General features: G+C 37.2%; 1 protein-coding gene across 1 annotated transcript; it reads right to left on the reverse strand.

Annotated features, from left to right (window-relative positions):
- Positions 1 to 2,588: 2,588 nt before the first annotated feature.
- On the reverse strand, positions 2,589 to 22,714 carry LOC135689298 (neurocalcin homolog). Its single transcript, XM_065206485.2, has 4 exons — positions 22,575 to 22,714; positions 10,565 to 10,700; positions 3,594 to 3,837; positions 2,589 to 3,110 (listed from the first exon to the last, which is right to left on the reverse strand). Exons 2-4 carry the CDS (start codon positions 10,659 to 10,661, stop codon positions 2,876 to 2,878), a joined length of 576 nt encoding a protein of 191 aa, XP_065062557.1. The 5' UTR covers positions 10,662 to 10,700; positions 22,575 to 22,714; the 3' UTR covers positions 2,589 to 2,875.
- Positions 22,715 to 23,325: the final 611 nt, after the last annotated feature.

Genomic DNA, 23,325 nt, shown 5'->3' on the forward strand with positions numbered 1-23,325 from the left:
TTTGCAGAAATCTTTACCGAAAAAGCTGCATTTTTAGAGCAAAAAATCACTTTCAGGGGAGCAAAAACATTTCAAATGTCGATATTTTTATCTAGGGACAAAGAAATGCAACTTTTGAAAGGAAAAAATTCGATCAAATTTTTGGCATTTCGGTAAGCCTATAGCCTTGCTTTTTTGCAGAAATCTTTACCGAAAAAGCTGCATTTTTAAAGCAAAAAATCACTTTCAGGGGAGCAAAAACATATTTCAAATGTCTATATTTTTATCTAGGGACAAAGAAATGCAACTTTTGAAAGGAAAAAATTCGATCAAATTTTTGGTATTTCGGTAAGCCTATAGCCTTGCTTTTTTGCAGAAATCTTTACCCAAAAAGCTGCATTTTTAGAGCAAAAAATCACTTTCAGGGGAGAAAAAACATATTTCAAATGTTTATTTTATTTATCTAGGGACAAAGAAATGCAAGTTTTGAAAGGAAAAAATTCGATCAAATTTTTGGCATTTCGGTAAGCCTATAGCTTTGCTTTTTTACAGAAAACTTTACCCAAAAAGCTGCATTTTTAGAGCAAAAAATCACTTTCAGGGGAGCAAAAACATATTTCAAATGTCTATATTTTTATCTAGGGACAAAGAAATGCAACTTTTGAAAGGAAAAAATTCGATCAAATTTTTGGCATTTCGGTAAGCCTATAGCCTTGCTTTTTTGCAGAAATCTTTACCCAAAAAGCTGCATTTTTAGAGCAAAAAATCACTTTCAGGGGAGAAAAAACATATTTCAAATGTTTATTTTATTTATCTAGGGACAAAGAAATGCAAGTTTTGAAAGGAAAAAATTCGATCAAATTTTTGGCATTTCGGTAAGCCTATAGCTTTGCTTTTTTACAGAAAACTTTACCCAAAAAGCTGCATTTTTAGAGCAAAAAATCACTTTCTTGGGAGCAAAAACATATTTCAAATGTCTATATTTTTATCTAGGGACAAAGAAATGCAACTTTTGAAAGGAAAAAATTCGATCAAATTTTTGGCATTTCGGTAAGCCTATAGCCTTGCTTTTTTGCAGAAATCTTTACCGAAAAAGCTGCATTTTTAGAGCAAAAAATCACTTTCAGGGGAGCAAAAACATATTTCAAATGTCTATATTTTTATCTAGGGACAAAGAAATGCAACTTTTGAAAGGAAAAAATTCGATCAAATTTTTGGCATTTCGGTAAGCCTATAGCCTTGCTTTTTTGCAGAAATCTTTACCCAAAAAGCTGCATTTTTAGAGCAAAAAATCACTTTCAGGGGAGAAAAAACATATTTCAAATGTTTATTTTATTTATCTAGGGACAAAGAAATGCAACTTTTGAAAGGAAAAAATTCGATCAAATTTCTGGCATTTCGGTAAGCCTATAGCTTTGCTTTTTTACAGAAAACTTTACCCAAAAAGCTGCATTTTTAGAGCAAAAAATCACTTTCAGGGGAGCAAAAACATATTTCAAATGTCTATATTTTTATCTAGGGACAAAGAAATGCAACTTTTGAAAGGAAAAAATTCGATCAAATTTTTGGCATTTCGGTAAGCCTATAGCCTTGCTTTTTTGCAGAAATCTTTATTAAAAAAAGCTGCATCTTTAGAGCAGAAAATCATTTTCAATGGATTGACTAAAAGAATTGCATTTTTAGAGCAGAAAATCAATTCTCTAATATAGAACAGAAGAAAGCAGGTTTTTGGAAAGAAAAATCTTTATAGAGCACCACAGGAGACGCAATGTCACTAGCAGCATTGAAGATCAAGGCCCTGAATTCTATTTTTAGTTAATTTCCTGACAAGTATGGCATGAACATTGGTATATATTTTGCAATGCTCAAAATGTCAGCACGAAAAGTCTAGTTTCAGGTAGCAATACCATAGCGGACAAATCTGGTTTGGTTGTAAGGGGGATCCCCTACTTGAGAATCCTTCATGAAACTGCCAAAATGTGCTGGAGAATATTACACCGAGTTCTTTAAACGAGGCTTTTGAAGATTTTATTTAGCAACGTGATTTCTGGATTTCCTGGAGGATTCCCAAGAAGGGGATCTCGGTAACAACCAATCAAGATTTGTTCGCTTTGTAGTAACAATACGTAAAGGGGAATCTTTTGCCAACTTCACTAAAAGATAAACAATGTTTGACAATGGTTGAAGGCCAATTTCTACTTTTTATTTTTGGTTTTTTAGATATTTTTTGAGAAAGCCTATCATTTGGAAGAGATTGTTGATAATGTTGCAACCAACATAGAAAATTATGTTTTGTACTTATGCAATTCTCCTGCTTATCTTTATCGAAATAACGTCGAAATCACCAATTGAAAGCTATTTTCGAAGTAAATTTGACAGTCTATTAAAACATGTGAAAAAACAATGTCCTTTGATGGAAAGCAATGCAAAATAGGTTGAAAAGCCAGAACGATCTACGTTTGTTAAGCGATGTAAAATTTCTCGAGTATGTTTGAAATGCTGGAACTGTAAAACTTAATGATACAAATTACTATCAAGGTAGAATGACAAATTTTGGAGTTGTCAGGATGATGTCAGGAGCTGAGAATGGAGAAAAACGACACATGAACTTGTTTATAGATTATTGTTATCGGAAACTAGAGCTAACATATTGCTATCAAGTTACGATATAGATTTGCATGGTGAATCCAACTTGTAAAAAACCCATATGGGTGCGAGCGACAAAAACGTATTTGTAAGGAATGGCAATAAACAGCAAAAAATGAATTTAACAAGATATTTGGGTGTCCTTTGTAAATTAAAATCCTTGATAATATATAACAACAATTCCATTAGTATGATGATTTAGACTGTTGAAACCTTTGTTATACGTTAACCTCTATGCCTTGTCCCGTGTTCACTTGCCGCCTGCTGGGTCGCATTGCAGCAGTTTGACGATCGATGGGTCGCTCTTGGCGCCCTCAATGAACTCGCCTACCGATAATTTCCCGTCAACATTTTTGTCCATTTGTCGGAATATCTTATCGACTCGCTTCTCTGGCGTGCTCTCATCTTCTGGCATCTTCACAACGTTTCCCACCATCTTGTAAATTGCCCGCACAATCTCTAACATTTCATCCCGAGAAATGTACCTAAGATGAAAATTATCAACTTCAGTTCTACGTTTTCAAGTGTGGATCAACTTCAGTACCCAAGATCGTCTCAGCTCCGTTGGAATATGATTAATTCCGAAATGAAGATTTTGTTTAATTTCAAAGTAAGGTGTTTTGCTTGTAAATAATTCGAAATCAATTGTTTTTTAGTTCTTAGCAAATGAAATGAAATATAACGGCTTGTTGTTTATGTAATAGTATCAAATATGTTGTTCATGGTTGGTTGATATTGGTGTTCTTGCCAAAGAAGTTCCCTAGGTGGATACATTGAGTTATCAGTTAAGTTCTTATTATAAAGAGAATTTAACATTTATTTAATCACGGTCCAAATTTTGGAGCAAATTACATATCAGGAAATAACTGCCGAATGATGACATTGACAGAAAGTTGTTTGATTTTTAAAAATACACAGTTAGTGAATAAAAAAACCTTCAGAGTGGTTAAAATTCAGAAACAACTTACCCGTTGCCATCAAGATCATACATGGAAAAGGCCCACTTGAGTTTTTGTTCCAAGGTTCCTCTGCTAGTGACTGATAACGCACAGATAAACTCCCTGAAGTCAATTCTACCATCGCCATTTTGGTCAAAGGTCCGGAACACGTGCTCCGCGAATTTCGCCGCGTCTCCATACGGGAAGAAGTTTCCGTAAATCTTTTTGAATTCTTCAACAGTTAAAGTTCCGTCTGGGCAATCTTTCAGAAAACCTGTTGAGTAGAAAATTATTATAGTTTAATGAGCACAGAGCAAAAGTAAAATGTTTATGTATATGTACTTTATACTACTTATTGATTTCAAATAGTTTCAAATTACCACTATCAAGACGCACAAATCACAAAAAGTCCATGATAACCGTTTAAAAGGGCCTAAATGCGACCTCGTCGGATTCTAACACTCTCGAATACCTCAAGACTGGGCACATAGCTTTTTCATTAGCACCTGAATCCCACCAGCTGTAACCTATCACGAGGAACACACACGTACGGTACTGTAGCTCTTTTGAGCAAAAATGACGTCACAACTAACGGCCTAGGGTCCTCATAAAAGGTGCAAAAATTCGCTGCCAAATTTACCAAAGTAAACAAGTAAACAGAATCACCCAATACTATCTCAAAGAGCCATAAACAAAGAAGGCCAATCTAGGGTAGAATCAACATTAAGCTGAGCCAAACAGAATTCAAACCAAAGGCTTTCAAAGGTTCAGTCTATCTGGAACTGGGCTTTGGAGAGGGTTTTCTTTGTGGGTGCCATTGTCAACTGGCAGTGTTTCTTAACAAAAAAACCGAGAGATTCGATTACTCTACAATATAATTTGATGATTGTTTGCTTTTAGTACACCCTTACTGATATCGCTCTCTACGTATTAGCCAATCGTTGCACCTGGCTAATAGAAATCATTAAATTCGGCATTAAGGAAAGATCTTGGAAACAGAAGGGAACTTTCGATTCCCTCCCATGGAAGTTGTGGAGAAGGAGGGAGGAACATTTTAAAGGAATGAAAATTAAAGGAAGACAACTGCAAAGGAAATATAATTGATTTAATAGTGTCATGGTACTGTAGCAACCTACATATATGGAGTTGACTATCTGTCTCGAATTGATAACAGACCTCGAGCAATGTAAGTCCCCCTTGCAAGTATTAAATTTTTTGTGGTGCAAAGTCTACCGTACATTTTGAATGCGTTAAAAGCATGACATATAAACACATTCTCAGGTAACTTTCCTCCACTCTACGACGCAGTGGATTCCGTTCCTGAGATTCGAGGTTTTCTTTACTCGTTTTAAGTCTCGGCGGCACAGTCCTTGTAGGGCAGTGCTACCAACACCCGTCTGCTCTGCTAAGTTAATTCGCATCTGCAGAGGAGAATGCCCACTCATTTCTTTCAACATAAACAACATACACAACAGTTATGTTTTTCCACTTTTGCTTTACCTGAATAACACCTGTATGTTTCAAGGTACCTTTAGATAGAACAGATAAAGTCGTCATTATAGCAACCTGCCGGATGAGGAAGGCCGCAATTATTCGCTTTTTCAAACAAATGTTATAACTGCGTTTCCTGCTTTTAGAAAAATTGAGCTGCCTTCTTCGGGTTTGAAAAAGCTGGCTTTAATGCCTGCCAAAAGACTTGGTATATTGCACTAAAATTTTGAATATTATAAACTGTCTACCACCCTTTTTATCTGTGGCTTTATTTAAAATAATAAAGGTTTGATGTGATCCAATAGTTTCATTTCAGCAAATTGAAATATTATTTCATTTTGATTTCAGAAAACTATGATATTTGATTCGATAACATCGATAAATACGATGTTCTTCCCTTGAAGGAGTTTTTCAACATTTTTTAGCTAAAATACTTGGCAGTATATTACATCAGCCTACATAGAACGTAGCTTAGAAACAGAAAAGGGTGCCGGATCTGTGGCATTTCTTCAGCAGGGGGAATCCATGACCATTCAATGAACAGCAAAATGCAAATGCATTCAAATTGTGCTGAAATAATCAAGAAACATCACAACATCTGTCCAGGAAGTTCCAAAACCCTTTGTAATCTTCAACAGAAAAAAATCATGAAACGCTCGGAAGCACAGTTATTTCCAACAAAACGAACGACTACGACAGCTGCCGTCCAGGTTCTGCCTTTCTGTTATCGTCGTTAATGTTTGATCATTCTTTTATCGGCGATCGCCCACTGTGCTTCAACAAATTACGCCAAAGCTGCAGGTTTAGCTAAGTTTAACCAAAACACTAAATATAATTAATTAAAAGTTTAATTAAGACGCTGCTCGACCTGATCTTCAATTTTGATTAACTTGTGTATTTTAATTTGTTTAATATGAACGTCAGTAACGAGTCGCTAAACCGCTTGGGAAGTCTGTCTGGTTGTTCGACAAACCAGTCACAAGCTACCATGGCGTATAGCCTTGAACTTCTAGCACAGAGAGATTCAAAAACAGCTGCAGTGCTTCAGAGAGAGCATAAATACAAGAATACTAGGCCATCAGCAATTATTACTCGGTGTGGTGGAGCATGAAATTCTCTTGTCAAGTTAAGAATGCGTGGGCATGTGCAAATAACTTCGGTTGATCATATCACACTTTATAACAAAGCAATTCGTGTCGCCTCAGCAACAGTAAAACTGGGTAGCGAGTGGTTCTTTGCGCTGTTACTCAGGGTTCGTTTCTGGGGTCTTTCCTCCTTATACGTCAGTCAAACGATTGTGCGCGGTACCATAGAAGCATGAAAACTTAAAAAACAGACATGGTTGACGGAAATGTGTAGACGTGTACACACAGAGTATATTTTTGCTCGGAGCTCCGAAGCGTTCACGGACCATGTAAATCAGAATTTCACATACTTCAAAAGATGTGGAGCATAGAAGCCATTGTTCTAAAGAATCTGATGACTTATTCACCTGTTTTATCTTCTTTATCTAGATTTAACATCATGATCGGAGCTTTATGTTTACAATGGGCTGTTTCTAGCCTACTGTGCTAATCTTTCCGGAAAAAAATGCAGAAGGTATATAATCGATATCATAAACCTGGACTGCAATCAGGTTTTATCAGGCGACCCCCAAAGCTAGAACCAAAACCCGAAACCAAAAGGTTGTAGTTTTTTTTATGTTTCCAAAAATTACATTTGGGGTTTCCCAAGACTCTGTGTTTGTCTCGGTAATGTCGATAATCTGAAAAACGCATCCGTTTTGTATAGAGCTCCTCTTCTTCAATACAGAGCGAGAACCCAAGTGCCGGCCTGGGCAACATGTTTCTTTGATTTTGAGATCTTCAAGCAAGGTGAAGCTCAATTTCCAAATGTTTGCTTTAATTTTTTATCGACTAAGAAAAAAAATCATTTCGTGCATGTGTTTGCAAATTCGCAAGACGCAAAGCCGATTTAAAATACTCACGAAATTGTTCTCAATAAAAAACCGTGGATCTAGCCATAATAGAACGATGGGAATGGTGCTGATAACAATGGATTCGTTTGAAAATAGGAAACAACAATTTTGGGATAGAATAACAAAACACGACATTAAGCCAATTCATTTCGCAGTAGCTTGAGAATCTTATTTTAGTCCGCAACCCGGGCCGACGTGTTTAATATAGTAGGCGATGTTAAGAAAGGTTAATACAAAGCTCAAATATGTACAGGTGGTGACACCTTATGCAATTGAATTGGTTAGGAGAGCAGGCCTTGGCCATTCAATAACGGAAAAGTCAATTTGTCAAGAATATGCCAAAGCACAACTAATGAATCAGGACACAAAGCATTTCTAAACCAGCGCATTGCTGAGGAGAGAAACAGCCCGTTCAACTAATGAAATATTTCCTTCAAGCGATCAGCGCCTCTTCAAAGGCAACGTCAATTGTCAGCTGAACTATATCGGTGTCTCACAAGACAATAAACTACAATATAGACTTTTCTTGACGCTACATGATTGATTCTTAGTATTCTGATTCTTAGTAAGTCAGAACTATAGCAGCATCTAAGATACCATATATGGAGAAACATCCTTCGAATCTTAGACAATGGTGACCAGAAGGCTGGTGAAAATGCTAAAAAAACAAAAAAACTAAATACAGATTCACGTCTACTTCATTTCAAACGAAAATCTAACACCGCTATAAAACTGAAGCATCATCAACCATACAGTTCTTAGAACTGGCCTATTCTCTTTAAAGGCATGAAATTTCAATATTTCAATAAGCAAGAAATGGCTGGCCTGCCGCCATACATTTGCGTTTTTAAGCGACTGTGCAGGGGATCAAAAAAGCCAAAACTTCTCCCTCTGCAGAACTGATTAGCTTCAGCTAAGAACTGCATTTTCACCTAGATATCATCCCCTCTGCCTGATGAAAATGAATCAACAAGACTTGTAAAATCAAACAATTAACAGAGAAAATAAACAGAACGCGGTGGTTTTCATGTCAGCTCTGTCAAAGAAAGATCAAAACTGCTTGTCATGAAAGTTGAAAATAGGCTTTCCATTAGTTGACTGGAAAAACACCAGGTTTGATATTGACAGCCCGAAAACATCGTCTTTTTTAAATGATTGGACGCGTGTTAATGATTGGTGAATGTTAGACAGATGACGAGCAGGCAAGATGCAGGAAAACCAAAGATCCATTTCAACGAGCGATGCTGTTCGTTCTACATCGACTTAGGGCCTTTAACGGCCAAACGAAACATAATAACTTACAACAATAAGAAGGATGAGAAGCCTCAGTGCAAGTTGATTTAAATCAGAAGTGACGTAGCTAATGATCAAGCTTAGCTGCTGCAACTGATAATCTGCAATCATGTGACACAAAAAGCTGAGAGATTGTGCCTTTTTGATGAGACAGTGCCAGACTTGTTACGCTAACTTGGCCTACGATTAATGGAGCCCGCCAGGCAATACTTAAAAACTCGCGCACTGCACCACGGGAATCGATACGACCATGAAGCGATTCTGAAGCATATTCCTTGATACACAATGCGCCTTTTCACAACATGCTGTTTCGAAAGAAAGGCCGGGTGTAAAAAAACATGCTGCATTGATTCAGAAAATTCACACAATGATTTTGTAAGCGTATCCCAAGTATAGTAGCACCGAAAGGGGGTTATGCCAGGGGAATAGGTTGTTGGGTCTTCGGCGCAAATTGGGGGGCCGTCAAGGCCTTTGCCCCGGGCCCATCCCGCCTAGTAGCGGCCTTGCCTAAGTGGCAAAATTTGTTGGCAAAATTGGTATTCGGTTGATTTTAGATATTCAGAAAAGGGGAAGAACAGAGTGCCAGGACATTCGTGTGGGAGATTAAAGAAATTTTGAAAGACGAAGATCAGAAGCACTAACTGAGAAATCCTAATTTTTCTCCCAATAAATCATGAATATTTTCCCGTAGAACTTACATAATAACCTTTTTATCGTTTCGCTTACAAAAAAGAGACTTGAAAAATCGTAATGCAGAATTTAGTAATATTTAAATTCCCGATGAAGAGACTAACGTCAACCCGATGAAAAAAACATGTTTGTGAGACTGACACAAATAACCTAGGTCGATACAAACACCAAACCGGTTAGCCCTGAGAAACTCAAGATGCAAGTGTGAGTCAGTTATATCAGAAGATTCGTGGGAATGCATTGAAGCCCTTCAGAAAGGCCAGGGCTAGGAAGGGGGCGTTTAATAGTTAAATTGAAATTGTGATATTAACAATAAAAGATGATAAATGATGCATGAACAAGCATGTAGAACATCTGGCAAAAGAGAAAGACCAACGCAGATATTTACGTGGTACTTTTTCATATACATCGCAGATGAATGAGGATGGAAGCTTTTTTGAAGGTTAAGCAAGTGAAACATTGCAATCATAGCATTTAAATGTACTTTGTTTCGGCAGTCAATCGTTCAGAGTTGACAAAAGACATTGCAGCGTCTTTTAAATCGAGAAAGCATCGATTGCTGATTAGCTGATTGGCTCCGTAACAATAGGTCTATTGTATAGTCTAACCAATAGGAATTTAAATGGCCAGTGAGATGCGGCGGTACATAGTGCCTTTTAATGAAGTGTTCTTAGGAGTTGCTTTGAGATGAAAAGCAAGTCACATGATCAATGCTAAAAATCTAACTGATTTATCTTTTTTAAGATGAAAACAGCTTCATATGACGTAACAATTCCTTATAAGGTAAGTCAGCATTTTCTTGTCTTTTGACTCAGTTAACAGCAGCAGTTTTGAAAAATCTTAAAAAACATCGTTAAAAACATTGAATGTCTGACTAAAACTGTCGTGTGCGAAAGCGGCTACTGAGCCAACAAATTATCATGTCGTGTACGACAAAAGGCTATTTGGCCAATAATTTTCTCAGACAAATAACTGAACAGATGATAGTGATTGTCTTTGGGGAAATCCCAACGGCAACTTTCAAATCACATACACTCAACTTGTTGCTATATTTGCCACTGTTTACCAGACTATCTTCGGGGAAACCCCCAAAAAGAGGATGCAGTGTCGCGAACGAGTCTCATCTGGGTAATCAATTAATTAGAATTTATATGGACTATGACTCGTGATTTTGTATGGGCAAATATTAGGAAAGACTCTTTAAAACTTGTTGCCGCTGAGATGTATGTGAAAATCTCTATGGATGAATACACTGTTCCCAGACAAAAACAACAACAATGAAACTACCCTCGCCTTGAATATCTATGTTACCTCGAACACTATGGTTTATAATTATTAACAAAGCTCTCAAAGGTTGTTTAACAACACAGTTATTGACTCAATCAAATCAATGGAGCAACCGCATACTACCCATGAAAACATTCAAAAACTCTCAAACAACTCTCCTAAAACTTAACGCTGCCTCAACAATCCGGCATAACATTTATTGCAATCTCAGACAAAAAAATCCGCAGTCGATTAAAAAAAATCGTTTTTAAACAGGACATACCTTTGTACCACTCCTGCAGTTCATGTTCGTTAAACTCTGTGTGTTGTTTTAAGTCTGCCAGCACTTCTGGCTTCAGTTTACTGTTCTGCTTTCCCATTTTCAACCTGGTTTGTGTCCGTCTTGTACTTTGCTAGCCCTAGGAAAACAATATAGCGATTGAGTAAAGGCACTGGCAAAAACCAGACGTCGCTACATTAGAGTGACAGATCTTTGCACGCAAACATAGATGTCATTACGGAATGCTCTTCTCGGTAGTGTTGCCCTGTTTATCACCGTACACATGGCAAATTTACCTGCTAAAAGACTCTTCATAAATTATTCACAAGCTACAGGATTTAACATACCCGGCTTATTACACAAGATCTCTAGCCAGGATATCTACAACTTAGATTAAAATGCAGGAAATAACAGGTTCGTTATACAGCGTAAACGCAAAACTGCAGAGAACGCATCCCGGTGATCGTTATTTTGTGAATTAGTGCCACGATTGAAATGATATGCAGATATGAATGTATAGACCTAGCTGTAGAAGATCTCCCGTTAATAGAACCAGAAAGATGTATTAGTTTCAGCTATTTGTGAGATGCAAAAGGGCTTTCTGCTTCATGATTTGCGATAGTCTTCTCGCGACGTATGTTGCCCTCTTCTTTTCTAGCCAACAGTTAAAGTTTGATTCATGAGTACATAACAGAAAGTGACAGGCGTAGTTAAGGGTACACTAATTTTTTCTTCCGTTTCTCTAAAGTTTACACACGTTTAATAGAAAGAAACTTCATAAGAGTATTAAAGCTTGAAGTTGGTGAAATTTAAGAATTAATTAAAAATAATAGGCAGGCTTGACATTTATCGACATTTTGACATTCTATCTATCTATCCGAGTTTTAGAGAAGCCAAGACAATCGCCACCTTGATGAAGTTCGACGTACACTCATCAAGCTTGTACTATGCTAATATGCTTCTATTACTTTCATATTTTAGTATTGAAAAAGACAGAAGTAAAGATATAAACGTTCTTCTCAAGAATGCTTTACGAGTCACAAAGAATCACACATTTTGAAGTGTATTGATGGTGTATCAAGGCGCTGGCTTTAACTATCACATTTAAAAGACCATCTAGCCTCAAAATATTGCAAAGATTGCTGCCATTTTATCTATACGTATTAAGAACAAAACTCATGTCACCAAATCAAGCATTTGCTAGCGATGAGAAATTATGACATTTTTAATAGACACTTTGCCTTCGATGGCACAACGCAAGTTTTGCATCAAAATCATTCGTTGTTGATAGACAGTGCTAATTTTGTTAATTAAATTCTTAGATATTTTCATTCATTAAATTGTCTATTCGAATTGCATTCCTTCACAAGAGCGCATAAGACCCTGTTTATTAATTTCCGTTATCAGTCACTGCCTCCAGGACCAAATCAGGATGCTTGAGGAACAGCACAATTTATTCTACGCGCCTAGACCTAGACTCCTAACCTCTTTTTGCAAATTATTTCGAATTTTCATCCTTGGCCTTAACCAATGAACGCAAAGCTTTCCAATTCCTACAAATTTCTCTAATAAACTAATTAGTCGAAGAAATTCCATATTAGGACTTATGGATAATATCCTCATATTAAAATAGTTTTGGGCGAAGTTAAGTTATGTTTGCAAGCGAAATACTTCCTTTTTTGGGAACATCAATGAAACATGAGCCAACTCAAAATAGCCATTTTTTGTGGCCTCAGTTATAGCCAGTGCCTCGTTTGAGATCATTATATCAAAAACGAAAACCAAAACAGTTAGGTTAATAAATTCTTTTTTATGAACTTGAAGCGAAATTGAAATTTTTTTACATTCTGCATAACCCCCTGAATATTTCTCTGCGGGCATTTCATTTCAAGCGGAAGGTGCTGATTCTGATAACATCAAGTTAGTTTTGGCATCGAATAAATAATAAATGCATATTCCGTGAATTTCTTTGGGACGTTGGCATGCTTTGAAAGTACACACTTTCGTGTTGATTAAGGTTATTTCAAGATCAGAGATACGATCATGAAACAGAAAAAATCCTAGCGAGTGTTTCTTTGCGAGGCAAAGAGACCGCAAGACGTGTTTTTGACTTGGCATTAAAATAATTAATGCATTGAAATTCTAAGGCAAGGATGTACATATAACATAAAGCAAGGCATTCTTACCACACAGCATATACCCGTAGAGCATAGTGTTATGTGAAAAATAGGCAGTAAAAATAGACAAAAAAGGGTGGAGTCAAACATGGCATCAGTCGGCTGGCTATAATTAACATAAGCTAGATTTTTAAAACCTTTGAAGAGTTTAGGATTAGAAGAGTTCTAAGGTTAGAGTCCGATGGCCAGCCTTAACTTAGTGTGAAGGAGTCGTTAGGTCTGTAATTCCAGGCATATGAATCATTATGTGTTGTCACAACGATAAGAAGGACCAGGGAACTGCTTGACCATCCCAGCCTCTTAGTGCCAAAGACTCCTTCGGATGCTATGTAGCAACATATACAAATTTAGTGCCTACTTGATCGAAACACTGAATCCATTTATAGCATCGCTCGCAGTACAACCCTTCACTAAATATGTCTTTCGTTGACATTTAGACATTTGCCTAAGAAGAGCTTGAGGAAGGCATATGCCAATAAAAAATATTCCACGCCACGCAATTGGGACCACGCCAAACCCGCCTTGGTTACATAGTGTTCTTGAGAAAGGAACCGAAAGGAAGCTTGTGGGTGCTGAACGCTCCACTGGGCGGCTCTGGTCTAGGTTTGAAAGTATTTATTAAGCATTTTGGTACTTATTAATGCAAAAACTGATATTAATAATATGTACCCGTAGAATGGTTTGTTAAATTCAAGACACATTGAGAAACTCCTAGAAAAATGTGGAGGTAAGTTAGGAAAAAACGTGAAACGCACAAACACTCGAGCTTGTTTGTTAACAAATCATCTACTAAAATGTCTATGAAATGTTGGGTTTATACAAAATTAGTAATAAAATAAAGCAATGAGTGCAGAGTTAAATAACAATCATGCGGCCGTTTTATCCAAGGTAATAGAAAAAAAAGGCAAATATTCAACATCTACGAGGGAGATTTTTAAACAATTAATTGCAACATTCGGGGGCTTGAATACTCTTGAACATACGGCGTTCTTCTTCCGCGTCTTGGGAATCTTAAATACGTTGGATTTACGATTCAAAACACGCGAGCTGGGCAGCCAGCTGGCATTCACGGTAAGCAGCCCTTTGAGGCTGTCCCCAGAATGCTTTGTGTTTGACGCGCAAGAAATTAAGTGCACGCCATGAAGAGCTATTCGCTAAACCGGGACAACACTGCGATAAACAAAGCAATCTTGCGTCTGGACTAACCCCCAAGAGTTTTCCAGTACTCTTTTGAGTAATTGGGAAATGATTTCTTAAAACTCAATCTTGATTACACTAAGCAGCTGCGGGAATTCATTGAAAAGGAGTACATATTACGAAATGATCTCTAAACCGCTCGATTTCCACTGCGCGAATTCTTTTGCGCACATCAAAGTCTTTCCAAGTGGGCATGCATGGTATGGTCCTTTCAAATTCTGCAGCGAAAAAATCGATTCGCAGAAGGCAGACTACAATCCAAATCTGTCAAAACGGTTTTCCCTTTTGCAAAGTGACCAATCGCTGTATCAAAAGATGTTCCAGTTTCGAATTTACTCCTGTGACATCAAATATTACAAGCTGTCGATGTTGGTCAACAAATCTAATTTTGGTCAACAAATCTTTTGGGATGTATTCGCAAGGGCCTATTTCCCAGAGGAGCATTATTCGATTCGCGCCAAGATTCGCCTTGTCGAAATCCAGCTTAACTGTTCTTCTTTTTGCTCATGTAGCCGGGGTCTCTTAATGTGCGTCACACGCAACCCTACATACAGGACCTTCGCTAGCCCTTGTGCCGGATTTCCTGGTCCCACTTGCCAACAAAGTTGGTGACCCATCTTTAATTTGCCGACAAGATTGAAAATTCTCCAACGAAGCTCCCTTAAATGGCTAAAACACCTAATTTTGCGTGCCACCCCACCCCTTCTGAAACCCCCTTACTCTGTAGCTATGGCCTTGAACACATAATAAGATTTCTTGTATGTTGTAATATATTGAAGTGTTCTTTATTACATAGTATGCTATTGGGGTTTAGGGGTGGGTGGGGCGGGGGAAGAAGCGTTTTTCCAGAATGTTATACGCGATACTAGCTCTGTTTTCTTGCTTTTGTTTCTCCCTTTTCTTCATCGCTTCATGCCCCATAGTAACTCGATTTCTTCTTTTGCAGGACGGTTTTTCACCGTAAAATCTGAACGACTCTGGGAAGGTCTATATTTTCCTAGACACGTTATTGAAATTGCCAACCTGCTGTCCACATTCGTCACGAAAGATCACAAAACTATTCACGACAACGGTAATCGCCGGGCTGCAAAGCTATTTTCAAAGGGTTCTGCGCGAAATAAATGCTTTGTTTTCTTTTCCATAGATTCAGCCAAAACGACTTAAGAATGAAGACTTCAAAAACATACAGCAAGCAATGATCAGATTGGTTTGAATGAAAAAATAAATAGACCTGACAAGTCACAAATGCTTTTAAAAACTAGTGTACCTTAAGGAGATCCTGGACAAAGACTAAATCAATCATTTGTACAGTTTGCAAGAAAGACACGTTAATACGATCCTGGGATTAAATTTTTGTATTAATCAAGCCATTGAGGGCATAACTATCAATTATAAATTCGCCTGTTTCGAAGCCGCGGACTCTAAGTCTCATTAACCTCGTCAAAATGATTTTTTGCGGATTTGCCAAAAATTGTATGCAGTCTCCTATTGATAACTTCAAAAGAGGCTAGCAGGAAGGGGAAACTGCATTTACTGGGGATAAACAATGGGGTGTCGTGATTGGATAAACTGCATACTTGACAACAGTTGTTTGTAGAGGAATAGTGCTTTAAGGGGATGTAACTTGGTCTTACATAATAAAATCACAGGACCGTTGGCTTAATGTCAGCGTTTCGTCAACAGTTTTAACGACCAAACATGCAACTGTAATGTATTTGGACCGTAGGAGAGAAAATCATCATGATACAAATATTATGTCTCTAGATTGAAATGGGTTGGGGGCAATTAGTAGCTAAAAGCTGATTGCAATTCTTGAATGCACTTAAACAATAACCTGAATGCCAAAACGCCATAGAGGATAACAATTTTTGGAGGTTTTAGAAAGAGTAAGGAGGCATGAGGCCTAATCAATCGTGGAACTACCTGAAAAGCCTTATTAGTTGACATATATAAAGCTCTGTATGCCAAAGCAATACTTTCTAATTCTAGATATATATTTTCGCTTTGCAACAAGTTTACATTTAATTTTTCTTCGTTGATGGGATAATTCCGTATCACCATCTTTACAGACTTCGAACTAAAAATTAGCCTCAGGTTGTCGATTGGTCTAATGCTTAGCCTAACCAATGGGAATTTTAATGGCCACTGAAATGCATCGGGACATACTGCCAATAAAAGATGCTTCAAAGCAGACGAATGGCCTATTGCAGAGCGCTTTTGTTTTGGCAAATCCGATTGCTTTTCTACAGGTTTCTGGTTGATGTAATCTAGTTACTGTGAATATTGAACACACAGACAGGGCCTTGTAATTAGAACAGTAAAACAAAATAGAAACTGTATGAATACTACTTGCAGCTGCGGTCCGCAAGAAGGAGATAAATAAAGAGCAGCTTTGAAACAAACAGCGTGGAGAGACCTATGTTATCACAGGACCAAGTAAATATCAGTTGATGTTTATGCTTGAAGAATGCAAACAGTCTGATCACTAGCCATTTGCAGTTGCACACCGGGTTTAAGCATTTAAACAAACCAGGATAAACAGAACAGCGCGAATAAGTAAGATTCTGGAGAGTGCACACTGTACAGTAAACAAGACACTCACAGGACAGTCATTACTCAAGGTTCTTGCTGCCGTTTTACTTATTCTGCCTGTAAGAAAAGTCACTCAAATAATGCAAGTAGTTTATGTAAGAGTCTTTTAAAAAATGTCGAAGATAATGCCGCAAACCATTGAACGCATTTAAGAAGAAAAAAATAAAAGCATATTAGATAATTACTGCCCGACAAATCTGGCTGACGATACCGTGGGGCGTTGGGTGCATTTCGTAGTTGGACAGGTAGGAAAGGGCGCTCTTCCAAAGACCAAGTAGGCACTGTTAAGAAATGGAACATTTTTGCAAAAGCTGGGGAGGGGGGGGAGGTACCTAGAGCTAACCAAAGTGAGAGCATTCGAAGACTTTGTTGCACCAGATTGAGGGGAACTGAGCAGGAAGTGCAGTGCTATCACGTGCTGTCACGGAACTGGCATAGCGTATTGAATAAATTAAAACAATTAAATAAATTAATATTGCCATAGCGAAAAGTCGAGGTATTTTAAGCCAAAACCACAAACATCCAAAGACATCCCTTTAATTTCAATAACAGCGCTTCTGTTTAACTAATGGGAGAGGGTTGCTGCCTTGCTGTCTCGAATTAAAAGAAGTAAAATACAAAATGTAACCACTGACAATGTCGACCTGCGATGCTATCGACACAGGTATGCCTAAAAACGATTTGAGATAATCCTGATGACACTGAGGTTTCGAGGAATTAAGGACCCGTTCCCACTACTCTGATTTCAAATTAAAACGGAGTCAAACTAATCCGTTTTTGCCTTGCGCTCACAAGACACTTAGAGGGGAAAACAGGGGCAGAAGTGGGAGGTTAGAGATACAATCAGGTCGTGGATAAGAGAGCGATATAATACCACAATTTTACGACAAAATATGACGTTAAAAAGTTTTCTAATATGGAGTAACCTGAGCGATGCCCTGCTGCCACGTAAGCTCTTTAACAAAACCGCTTATAAAGTGACCAATCTTAGAGAAAATCTCTGAGTATTAGCGAGATTCAACCGAAATAAAAAGACATCCCTGATCAACATTCCCATGCAGCGCACTGAAGAATGAACTAATACACCTCGACAAACTAAGCAATGAAAACGAAAACGGATTACGAGAAGAGAAAAGATGCCGCAAGGAAAATAAATAAATTTGTTCTCTAAAAGGTTTGGGGACATTGGACAATACATGCATTCACTGTCCAACTGATTTGTCATGCAAAGGGCCATACCATTATAGTTTCCCCTGGAAGTAAACATGTAGTCAAGTACAAGTGGACTTTCCAAGCTGAGTGCTTGAACAGCTGTGTTGCTATATCAATAGAAAACTCAAAACGAAGGTTGCATTTTCTAACAAAACCCGGATATGCAAGAAGTGCAGAGGATGCAGTTGTCCCCAAAATCCACAAAACCCTAATACAAGAAATGAAAAATACAAGACCACAAACAGTTGTTCACAACACAGCTGGCTAATCAAAAAAGCTAGTCAAGTGTAGCTCTCTATTGCCTTCTGGGTGAGGTTAAGGGCCTAGCCAATTTTGATACCAATCCTTCCTAGGATGTACCTAGCCATATAGGGTTCATTCAGACAATAATTTTCAGCATTGCTTGAAAATTCGGTTTTATCAAAAAATAGCCTAATATGATATTTCAGAAAAACTTAAGAGGAATGCACGAGATACCACTTAATGGACACTTCAACATCAGCTAACCAATGAGCTCCACACCCCACTCCACTCTGGCTTCCATGTGTTATGGGGCATGCATCCCAAAGTTGAAGAGGTACACTGGGGTCGCAAAAGCATGGAAACAATATCTAAAATGGTGGCTCACAGAGGCAGAGGGCTTAAGCTGACAAATTTCTAAAACAGAAGTTCAGGGATAAGGGATTTTGGAGATACAAGAATATTCTGCAGAGCGGTCACTCCGAAAGTGCTACTGAGGCCAAGACCAAATCCCCAGACAGAGGGCTTTAAAAGAATCTTGATTTACTCTGTGTGACTTACTTACTTACTGCAGTGATTGTCTGTACTTCTAAATAGCCCCATTGAGTACCCCCAGTTCAAATGTCGGGATTGTAAAGTTCTGCTGTGCACCACTACAGTTCTGATAAAAACCACAAAAACACAGTCTCTTAAGTTGAATTCTGGACAAAGGCAGAACAGTTTCTTTCAAAGATAAGATGCTATGAATGAGAAAGCAGCTATTTACAAAAACCATTGATTTTATCTTAATTGTGGTGCCTTTTATTATTGAAAAACCAGGGTTTCTAAGTTCTTTGATGCCAAAAAGTATTTGTTTATCAGATGTACAAATAATAGGGTTTGTGGATTAGTAATGTTTTAAAACCTTTATTTTGCTGAGATTGTGACAAAATTGAACAAAATATTTTAGCTTGCTGAAAAATGATGTTATAATTGGATGTTATTCTAAATTTCTTGAAGTAAATAAAAGAAACATGGGGTCAGACCCATAAGACACTAGATACAAAGTGGTACTGTTTTATTTTATGTAAATAAAAAAGGGTAAAATATAATAAGATGAAGTACAATTCAGCATGTTGTATGTTATAAATAAAGTTGAATTTAAGAAGCCAAATTGCTTTTCCAAAAAATCATTTGATCTACATATACAGGCCTTCCAGTTGAGAGGGCTAAAACGTTTTTGGGGGTGAAACGAAGATGATCACCACGAGCAGGGTGATTTTTTGTATGAATTTAAATCATTTTGGAAATTAATGAGGGGCTAGAGACTTAGTAGCTGCTTCCACAGTCCTCTGGCATGTTTATCATATATAGTTAAAATTTAGGTGACTGTATTACCATTTAATGTTATGCATTAATTATTTAATAGACAATATTCAAAACAAAGACAAATTTGCATTTCATTACTCAATTATTGTTTAACTGAGGCAGGATGGTGCTATCAAATTTTAATTACACAATGCCTCAAACAAACTGGTGTACATTATTCATGAAGTATAAATTAACATTCATTTTGACTGGCTTAAAAGTCACATTTGAAATTATTTGAATAACAAGCTAGTCAATATTGTAAATGATTTGAAATCAGGATGTAAATTATAGAGCTATAGCTTCTGGCTTCAATTCAACATTCAATAAAACTACACAATTAATTAAACAAAACATTATGAAGCAAGACTTATTGAACAGCACAGGACACAGAGGGCATGTGGTAGGGTTTTAAAGCTACCCCATAAAGTTAGGAGCAACACACCTTCTATCAAAAAAATGAGTAAGCCATCTGCCTGCTCAAGAAGCAAGTCTGTTGCAACCCCTTTTGTTTGCTAGGGAGTTCAAAGCCTGAGCTCATACAGAAAAAACTATTTGCTTTTGTGTGGGCAAAACTGCAAAATCTATTTGCTGAATCATCAAATTAATAGACAGAATGGAGAAAAATATGAAGAATGTTTTTAATAGGATGGTTTAAAAATATTGCTATTAGTGAAGCATTTCAGACTGCAAACTATATTCAAATACTGCTGGATTATATAGTATACAGGTCAGAAAAATAAAATCATATATAGTATTCACCAGAAGAGATAGATATGTGCTCATTTCTCAGGATTTTCCTCTATGTGGTACACCTTCAAAACTGTGGAAAAATTTTGTGAAAAACTATATGATACAATGCTCAAGACCTGCAATTGACGTTATAATTATCTCGCATCTTTGGCTAATGTTTGAATTTAGCTAGCAACAAGTACAAACATATAATTTTGATTTGCTGTGAAGGAGGGATGGTTTGAAGCCAGGACTGTTCAAAACCACCATGTAACCTAGCTCAGATACTAGCTACCATGTAATCAAAAATCAGAATTGCACTTAATGGTTCTGTCTAGATCAATCACTCTTCGAACAGACTGCTTAACTATGATCTTACTTAAATAACTTTTGGTTATGACTTGATCTCTGATTACTAGCACTGATGTCTTTTCCATTCACTCACAGCCATAATTAGTAAAGATATCAGATTGTAACGTCATACTGTACATATTCTTCTCCTTCTAGCTCATTTTGCAGTCTGCTAGATTTGTCTACAAATATTAATGTTTTAGATAAAGTTTAATGTTTTAGATTTAAGTACACAACATAATAAAGGGATTGTGTCTGACATACATCATTACAGATATGGAACACCAAATGCCATAGCTTGATAGAAACTTGTTGTAAATTATCTGCTAAGATAACACAGTTTTTATCTTAATCGATCAAAGGTGGACAAAAAATTTAAAATTTGTCATGTACAAGGATTATCATGTACAAAATTATTATAAACCACTAAAGGCATAAGGTAATTGTCACTAAATTCATGACATACTACTTTTTATCCAAAGAATATTTGATTAAGTGACATCCTACAGTTATACATATATCAGCCAATAGTTGCTCCACCCTGGAATTTTCAAAATTAAAATGCTGAAAGTTTCAAGAAAGTTTCAGAAAGTTTTTTTTGTCTGAGTGCATGAAATCATAAGAAACCTTCTACTTAAATTGCTGAGCACTTCCTGAGTACCTAAAGCATAACAGTAATCAAATGAAACTTGTAAGATAGCAAATTCTTTAGAATCATAACTTCAGACAGGCAACAATGACTTATCTGTTATTAAAATTTGACACCAAACTAGTGGGTATTTCACAAACATAACTAATTTTGCATAACTGTTGAGGTAAAAAATTACACATATTGCGCATGATAAGCAATTTACGTATGTCTGGTTATATTTGTTTGACAATATGGGCAGTAATTCAATGGAACAAGCCTTTCCTACTTCCTTATAGGTTAAATTCAGTGGCGAACACTTGAGGGGCGAGGGGGGTTACTGCCCCCCAATACTTTAGACAACAATGATATTTTGTTCTAAATCAATGGGAAATGTGACGTCATCTTATTAAAACAATAGGCTTGCCCCCCAATATTTGACCAAGTGTCTGCCCCTGGTTAAATTGAGCATAAATAAAAGGCACACCTTAAAATTTAGTGTGCTGCTTTCAGTCATGGCAAGCAAACGTTTAGACAAATTAAAAAACAGTGTTTAGAGGAAAATTAAATGAAAAACAGTGATTTCAAATCAGTACAGAAAGCATAAACTTGCATAAAACTGAACGTTGGTTTGTGACACATTGACTTTGCTGCCAACGTTATTAGAGCAAATAGAATTAAAAATTGCCGCCTTACTTAAACTTGCGGTGCGTCTCATTACTCAACTAGGAAACAGTGATTTGGACGAATCAGAAATGTTTGACTTTTATTTTGGGGAACTAAATTAACGTGAATCTCTTTGTAGATCGTCGTCATAACACCGGAATGGTGTAGTTCAGACCTTCTTCGCTTCGCCTTCAAAAGCTACGTTAAAGGCTTAACCTAACCAAATGATATCTCGTATCATCGTTTTTTAACATTAGATATGTTTTGTGACCCCACGCAGTTTTATACTGTCAGGTGAGGCCTAAAGATTGCGATGACAGTCGCCGATGAGAAGAATGGATGTTAAAAGCAGCACTTCCCAATGATGTACAGTTATATGGGTGCGACTTTTATCAGAATTCAAATACACGCCTATTTTCTCAAAAGTGCAGGCAACTGGGGATGCTTATGCGACAAATTGAAGATTTGAATATACAAACCGTCAACGGAGTATGTTGTACGGTTATCTCCATGAAAACGTCAAAAAAAGAAGAAATGTCAGAGAGAAAGACACCGAGCCTAATTTGCTGAGCTAGTGCTAGGCTGGGTTCTGTACTACCATGCCAGTCAGTACAATACAAATTGAAACAATACAAAAACAAATGAAAAGCCCAGAACAATAGCGCCAAATTAAATCACCGAACAATTACTTGATTGTTTTTTGCACAACAGATTGTTTCCCCAATCGCAAAATTACAAGTGCGCGGATATGCTGACATTTAATGCAAATAATGAACAGCTCTTCCCTATGGGTAGAGCTCGACCAAAAGCGCAGATCAATTCATCAGTTCACAAAGGCCCGTAACAAATTATGAAAATAAAATAAACTTACAGAATATCCTGAGAGATTAGACGGAATCAGTGAAGGTCCAGTTTTGTGTCCCTGCCTTGATTGCCGCTTACGTTGGCGATGTTCACGTTCGAACGATCAGTCGAAATAATTTGAATAAATTTGCATATAATTTTAGCATAGGGATCAAAGGATACTGGTAAGATGTTGTTGTTGTCTCTCGGACATGAAAGAAATCTTCCATTGTGTTCTGTTCCAAGTAACAAGACGGGAGTACTTCCTTAAAGATTAAGAGATTCTTTTCTACAAAATCTAGGGTACTAATGCTTTTTATTCATTTTGTTTCAAAGCCCCTAAATGCAAACAGGCTTATGCTTCCTGGGTTGAAGGGAATGATATCCAATTGGTTTGCAATAGTTTGGTCAAAAAGAATTTGGAATGACGCAGAATATTTCTTTAATTAATCTGCACCCATGATAGCTCTTCCTTGTTAACTTCATACCAAATTTTAAGTGATTTACATTGTGAAAAGAACACCCGCTTGACTAAAAAAGCTTGATACAGCTGTTCATCGGGGCTCCGGAATAGACCAGATGGAAATGGCGGGGAGTACCACTTTGGGGCGGGGGAATTTCGATTCCCAGTTTCAAGCTTTTTATCAACTGGGGATATTGAATTGTGATGGTAAACGGGGATTTTCCGCTGCTTTTGGGGGTAAAATGGGGTTTAAATCGGGAGAACTTCCTGCTTATTCTCTGCGAAGGAGAAGCGTGGCTGGGATGCCTTTTTTTAC

The sequence above is a fragment of the Rhopilema esculentum genome, chromosome 9 (assembly GCF_057945365.1).
Source record: "Rhopilema esculentum isolate cy_ngs chromosome 9, ASM5794536v1, whole genome shotgun sequence".
Taxonomy (NCBI): Eukaryota; Metazoa; Cnidaria; class Scyphozoa; order Rhizostomeae; family Rhizostomatidae; genus Rhopilema; species Rhopilema esculentum.